Here is a 7,474-nt window from a genome sequence, read left to right on the forward strand (position 1 = left end):
AACAACCAATGCATACTTGGATTCCATACTCTTTCGGTTTGTTTCAGTGAGTTTTGAAGATTCAAAATATGCCTTTTTTGCTAATTCAGGCGTCCATTATGAGTGTTTAGTACATGGTCTAACTGTTAATTCAGACCTCTACTGTTCACAATTGGATAGAATACATGAAGCAATAAGGGAAAATAGCAGAATTCCATCATCTTCCATCATTGCAACGCAGGATCACAAACATATTTGACGACACGCCAAAAATTTAAGGAGCTTGATTGGGAAGTTTTGATGCATTCACCATATAGCCCGGACCTTACATCGACCAAATACTACCACCCGAAAAAGGCGAAATGTTATTCATAATTATGATATGATATTGGTCATTAGACGTGATTCAAATTGATTTTCGACATAGGAAAATTTCATTAAAACATATCAAAAAGTTGCAGGTACTCTTTGATTTACGAAATGAACTAAGAATTATGGTTTAAAACCCTAAAAAGTTCGACCAAGATTCCAAGATTGAAATTTAGTCAAGAAAAAGAATTATTAGATGATTATTAAATACCCCAACAGTAACACATTACGTATTGTCGCCTTGCCTTCAAATAGCTGATTTCCGAGCTGAAAAAGCAAAAGAGCAAAGCTTCTGAGCGAAAATAACACCCATCCAAAAGCAGAAACCCTAACTATTTCGTCATACCAGCAGCAGAAGCAGCAGCAATACCCAGTAACAATGCAAGAAGCAACAATACAACATTTTACACAACTTGAGGAAAATTGTCAACTCCCGCTAACAATCGCTTCGGGCGGGAGGGCGTAATTTAAATTAAACACTCACGTGGTTACGCTGTCCCCAACCAAACACGATATAAGTGCTGGTCGATTTCACGCAAGAAGGATTTTCTTGCTGTGTTGCTGCGGAGAGCTGCGAGCAAAACTTGCACTTTTGAGATAGTTCCTGAGAACACACACACACACACGCACATGCGTTAGTCCCACGAGGAAAACACAACATCAACAACATGCCTTTGCTGATGGACCTATTGTTCGGGCGTCACGATGTATGACATGATTTCCATATAAAACATGACTTGATTAGGAAGTTGAACTCATTCAAGTTAGTGCATTCCGTGTGTTTAAACATCATCTTTCGAGCGGTTCTGAGTGCAAGGATAAAGTATGCGAACGGATTTGGGGATTAGTTGTTAGAGACACTCTAACAAAAGTGCTTGATTTTTGTTCTATTCTAGAGAAGTGACCATGTTCAGGAAGATGTCAGTTTTGGTGGCAATCGCTCTCACTGGGCTACATTGTGCCTTCGCTCAAAGGTACTGATAAGTGATGTTTTAGTATGAACAATTCTCTAGAAAAATCAATTTAAGACATCTTCTAATAAGTAAAACTAACTTCGCTTTTCCAGTAATAACTGGCGTCGACCCAATGATACATATCAAGAGGCGACGGGAAACGATCGCACCCAAAGGCTTGGGTTGACAACCGGCTATGGAGGAGTTAATGGGTACGGTTACTCCAGTTCGGGAGTGGGTGGCTACGCTCCGCTGAAGATCGACCTCGGAGGTGTTGTCCTTGGTACACTGGTCGGCATCGGTGCCCTTCTGATTCTGCCTAAATTGGTGAACGTATTCGGAGGAGGGTATGGCGGGCACTATCGCAGTGCTGATAGCGATCTTACCGGTGTAACCGACATGCTGAACAAGGTGGACGACTTTCTGGCACAGAATAATATCGATTCGGGATCGTGCATGCAGAAAGCTATTTGCAGCTACGTAAGGTCGTCCGATTATCACGTGCAGGTTGGAACAGCTGACCAGATTGAGCACATGATTTTGGCTCTCTCAGAGTGAGTTTGCATAGATTCTATAAAACATTTTCCTTTGATATTTGGTTACTTTTCGACAGGAATTCTCTGGTTGATTACATGATCGATGGAACCGCCGTCAAGGATGCCATCAAGAACGGGAAGCAGCAATCAACGCGCTCTTGTGATGAATTGTACAAAACGTGTCCCTTGGATAGGCAATCCGCACTACAAGTGTTCAAGAAGATGTTTCCGCTGGGATCACAATAAACTCAGGCACAATTTCTTAAGAAAGACTTCTCCAACACCAATATCGTTTAATGATTGTGCCGTATGCAAATCCTCATCGAGAGATAAGAGACATCAAATTATTGAATTAAGCAGTTAACACCGGAGGAAAAAAATAAATGATACACAGCAACTCATTATGAATTAGCGCCATGCCTATTAAAAAACGAACAAACGGATAATACTGAAATTACACAACTGCTATAGAATTCTGTTCTCCACAAAGTCCCACTATCCTGAGGATGGTAAAATCAACACAAATCTCCCGCATCACTCGCGCAAAACAATTTCACCTTCACTAAGATGACTCACCTGCACGGCACGACGACACAAGCACCTTCCCGCTCCCCCGGATTGACCCTGGTCAACGGCCGAACACGAGTCCAAAATTTGTAAATTCTAAAATTAGAAAATTCCATCGCGCGCCAGTGTGTACATGATGAGGCGTATCCTAAACGGCGAAGAAAGCGAAAAATAAATCTAGTGAACAACAAAGAACGCATTAATTAGGACACTCACGTTTCGATGTTTTAAAATGTCGTCCAATTAATGGAATGCGTCCTCCTTTTAAAATTATAATTGAATACCGCCGCCAGGTGTTCTTGTTCCTATTACAAAAGGGACAATTTGAACTGAACTATTGAATGCTGCTATGCTTTATAGATTGATAGTTTCAACTCTCTTCAAACTATTATTTGCTTGTTTTGAATTGAAATGTTACCAACACAGTTGTCACGACACACATAACTAGTTCTTACAGTAAGTCAAACTGTTCATAATTAAATCCTTCTGTTGTAAATATTCAAAATTTGACAAATAAATGACAACCAAATTTAGATTTGAAGTGAAGTTTATTTGCGAATACGAAACTGCATTTGTGCGTAAAGCGAATAGGTGATTACATTTTAGAGAGAAATAAACACATAAAATATAAAAATAATGATCCATGATTAAAATTTCCGTTTGAAATGGATGTTATTTAACACGTTAAGCCCCGATTTTTTCTTGCTCCTCTTTCCATTCTGTATGCATCAAGAGCGTTTGCACAATATCAGTGTCGGTCCCAGTTCCCAAAAATACTTATTGTATTAATAGAAAATAATCAGCAATCCGACTAGAAAGTAGTCAAATTTTGTAAAACATCCGAAAACAAACCGTATATAGTTTTATTTTATTATTCTATGACAGTCAGTCCCAGTCAGTCAGCACTTTTCTACCAAAAAGCCCAACGTTGGCCCCTAGGGACCGACACTGGGCTAAACGTGTTAAAAGAGTTTAAAGTTTTCTGCAAGAAATCTTCAACAGTTTTTTTGCTGATAAGAATTCAACTACTTAGAAGAAGATCCAAATTACCTCATTGCAAACTTTTTTAGACTCAAGGTTCAGTTCCGACTATTTAGAAGATCCAGAAACAGACTTGTGCTCCCGTGGCCGAGTGGTTAGCGTCATAACTAACATGCCGGGTGTTCGGGTTCGATTCCCGTTCTGGTCGGGGGAATTTTTCGTCAAAGAAATTTCCTCCGACTTGCACTGTGATCACGCGTATTCTAGAGCTTGCCACTCAGAATGCATTCAAGGCGTGTTATTTGGCATAGAAATCTCAACTAAGTACTAATAAAAATGACGCAAGTAATACTACGTTGAGACGGTGAAGTTCCTCTAGGAACGTTAGTGTCATTGAAGAAGAAGAAGAAGAAACAGACTTGCTAGATATCTTATTGGAGTATATAAAATATGCTGCGACAGTCCGGAGCTAAAGAAGAGCGGCTTTGACATCCCCTTCTCGCTGATTATCAGTCACAGCAGCCTCTTCTTGGGGAACTTGGTGTGTGAAATAAACTTCACTTCGGAGCTCACTTCCTTCGTGAGGGAAGTAAAGTATGATGTGCCCGGCCAGTCGTTGCCATCTAAGATGAGATAGGTCTCGTCGTCCATCACAACCATCACGTAGCGATCCGCCGGGAAAATCGACTTGACCATCTTACTTTTTCACTGTTTGGCCGGTTTCACCGACCTCCCGGCCAAGCGCACGCAGCGATGTAGCCTCTTTTCCCTCGATCTTCCTCTTCACTATCCTTTGGAGCTTTTTCTCGCTCAGGGTTATCGGCCGTCCGGAACCGGGCTTTTTTTCGATGCTCTGATTGTTGTCGAATAGTGCCAAGATGTTATAAATGTCGGAACGGGCGTATCCGGCGTTCACAAAGTCCGTTTTCGATGCGGCGGGGTATCGTGCTTCGAACGCTCACACTTCTGAACGGAGTAGCTTCACTGTTTTCGTCATCATGGTTAGAGTTCGACTGATAGAGCTGCCATTTTTTTCCACTGACTCATGAGTTACTACAGTACGTGTGAAGGTAAACCCATGAAAAATCGGTAATATTTGTCCATTTTCTTAATGCAAACGTTATTAACGCTCAAATGAGGAATCGATTCGTTCTCGGAAATACCCAGCACAAATTATATCGCCTCTCCAACTCCCGACCATTTGAATAATCGATCGATAGAGGTATTAGTGAGGATTCGATAATAAAACTGCTGATATGTAGATATGGTTTAATGAGTGAACTTTTAGTATTTAATCGGAAATCCATTACATCTCAATACAGCTTCGCAACGTCTTGGTAGAGAATCGACAAGCTTCTGACATGTATCTACCAGAGCAGCATACCCAGCTTTTTGAATCGTGTTCCACTACTCGTCCCGGTTTTTGTGTTTTATATTCGTGATATTTCTCTTGATCTCGTTCCAAAGATTTTGTATTGGATTGAAGTCCGGAGACTGCGCTGGACAGTCCAGAACGTCAATTTATTTTTCAACGAGCCATTGTTTCACCTTTGTCGAGGTGTGTTTAGGATCGCTATCCTGTTGGAATCTCCATTTTAATGGCATTTCTTCCTCTGCATACGGTAGTATTACTTCATTCAAGATGCCGAGATATTTATTCTGTGTCATTATAGACTTTATTCAAAAAAGAGGTCCAACGCCATGCCATGAAAAAGTATCCCCATATTTTAAGGCGACCCCCGCCATGTTTGATGGTCTTCTACGTGTATTGTGAAGAGAACTCGTTATTTCTGGGACGTCTAACATAATGTCGGCTATCTGCACCGAAAAAATTTACTTTTGCTTCGTCACTCCATAGCACATTTCTGAAATAGCTGGCTCCATGTTATTTGAGATTCTCTGATTTCTTTCTGATACGAAAGGAGTTTTTCTGGCACCACGAGCACGGTATTTACAATCAATCAAGCGATTCCGGATTGTTCTAGTTGTCATTTCCAGTCTAAGTTCCTTTTTGATGGCTGTAGATGCAAGGAAAGGATCTTTTTTCACAAATTTCAGTATTCGGTGGTCATCCCTAGAACTAGTTTTCCTTTTCCGTCCTCGTGTCCCTGATATTTCAGGGCATTTGTAACCATACTCTGTGAGCAACCGATGGTTTTTGCCATTTCTTTAAAAGTTTTACTTTCATATCGCAGTTTTTAAATAAGCCTTCTTTCATCGAGACTACAATGTTTACCACGACCCATTGTCTATAAACAAGAAGCATAATTTTAAAGCCTACTTATGAAATATTAGTATATCAGTACAGACTTACTATTTTCATTCACAGAAAACCTTAGATCTATAACCAATTTGATTAAAAGTCAGGTCATGATGTATAGTATAGTAAAGCAACTATTATTTTTTCCACTCAAATACTGGTCAATGAAAGTTTACGTTCGCTCACGGTCAAAATAATATGAATTTTGACAGATAGCCTTGTTCCATTAATTATTCATAACATAAGCAATCTCACGCAGAGATGGCGTTTTAATATGCATTATATATGAGGTTATAATTCAGATGACTTTATAAGGAATGCTAACACCAATTACTTTTTCCACCACCAATTCACCTGGATCAACAGATGAAAGTCATTACAAGAGATAAAATAAAAATCCAAACAGTTTTTGCGATTTTCTTTATAAAATTATAAATGCGTCAAAATGACGCGTCCTTGTATTAAATAGAAAATATATGATTAGATATATAATTTTGTTTAAATGTTTGTTTTTTTTTTTAATTATTAAAACAAACTACCTGCTTAACCTATGGTCCTGTTTTCCAACATACAGGCACCGAACAATTTCATGCTCGGAATTGGAGCATCTTTTCGGATGAATTTTTGAAAACTCTCATCCAGGGTATCCAAACAGGCTTTTTCTTGAACCTCCGTTGTTCTCGTCCATGGGGCAGATTCAGAATGCTCTTAAGGAAATTATTCTGGATGCGTTAGAGTCTCAATCTGTGTTTCCGGGCTCAGACCTCCCAAACAGGAACCGTATACTCAATTGCAGGGTAAATTGTTTGTTTATAGATAGCCATCTGATTTATCAAACAATGTTAAGAATTACTGCTAATCAACGAGTCCAAAAACCAGAGCAGCATAATATCACATTTTGTGGTGATTTTCTGATTTTGGGACATAAAAATCAGATGACTAACTAGAAAAAGTCCTAAATAGACCATTTCTCTGGACCATATGATTTTTTTTAATACATCCTTCAGTATCTGGACCAATGGTCGTCAAAAATGTGCATCACTTTAAAATCGACTCTCGTATGATTTAGATCTTTCGACATTTTATTACAGCTGGCATACAAAGAGAGACACTTAATAAAATATACCCAATGCACATAGAAACGTGACAGTGTTCTCCCAACAAATTGTTCAACTTCCCAATTTAGCCATATTAGCAAAGCATTGCATATAACTCACCATTATCCCTAATTAGACCGGACACGTCATCTTGAAACAATCAAGCGGATAAACCTTCACGATCCTGTGTCTACCCTCGTCACCTAAGGGTTGTCTCACACTTGAATATATATCATCACACCACTCGTCACCGGATCGCCATCGAAATTAGAAGCATGGTCATCGTCGCAAAGCCAAATAACAATTCGCCCACGTGGCCATTGATCGGGTGGAGGGGTGGTATGATAAATGGCTCTGAAATAGTCAAACTGTCATTCTTCAAGCTGGGAGGTGAGAAGAACGATACTTTGTATACTCACTCTGCCGTCGTCACGGCCAGTGACGAGGATAGCGAAAATGTTAAAAATCAAGGTGCGCCAAGGTTAATCTGAAGACGCATTTTTGGGATGAGAGCAGAAGAATCGGGTGCATTTTAAACACAGCCAAAATAAACTGTTACCTTTTGGTTTGTTGTCTCTTTCTTGTGACCAGATGATAGAACGACACGAGATTGATGGGGTTTAATTCGAAAAGGTGATGCTTTCGAACCATTTGTTTGTTTTGGTTGCCTTTTCACCGAATGATACTTGCGTTTTGACGTGTTCCATTTGATTATGCCAGCCTACTGTGCAA

The 7,474-nt window shown here is 39.7% G+C and overlaps 1 protein-coding gene across 1 annotated transcript; it reads left to right on the plus strand.

The window, feature by feature from the left end:
* The first annotated feature begins 1,121 nt into the window (after positions 1-1,121).
* On the plus strand, positions 1,122-2,831 carry LOC129763404 (uncharacterized). The gene is made up of 4 exons (XM_055762440.1): positions 1,122-1,171; positions 1,245-1,322; positions 1,415-1,855; positions 1,915-2,831. Exons 2-4 carry the CDS (start codon positions 1,255-1,257, stop codon positions 2,081-2,083), a joined length of 678 nt encoding a protein of 225 aa, XP_055618415.1. The 5' UTR covers positions 1,122-1,171; positions 1,245-1,254; the 3' UTR covers positions 2,084-2,831.
* The last annotated feature ends 4,643 nt before the right edge of the window (positions 2,832-7,474 follow it).

This window comes from Toxorhynchites rutilus, chromosome 1, assembly GCF_029784135.1.
Source record: "Toxorhynchites rutilus septentrionalis strain SRP chromosome 1, ASM2978413v1, whole genome shotgun sequence".
Lineage (NCBI taxonomy): Eukaryota > Metazoa > Arthropoda > Insecta > Diptera > Culicidae > Toxorhynchites > Toxorhynchites rutilus.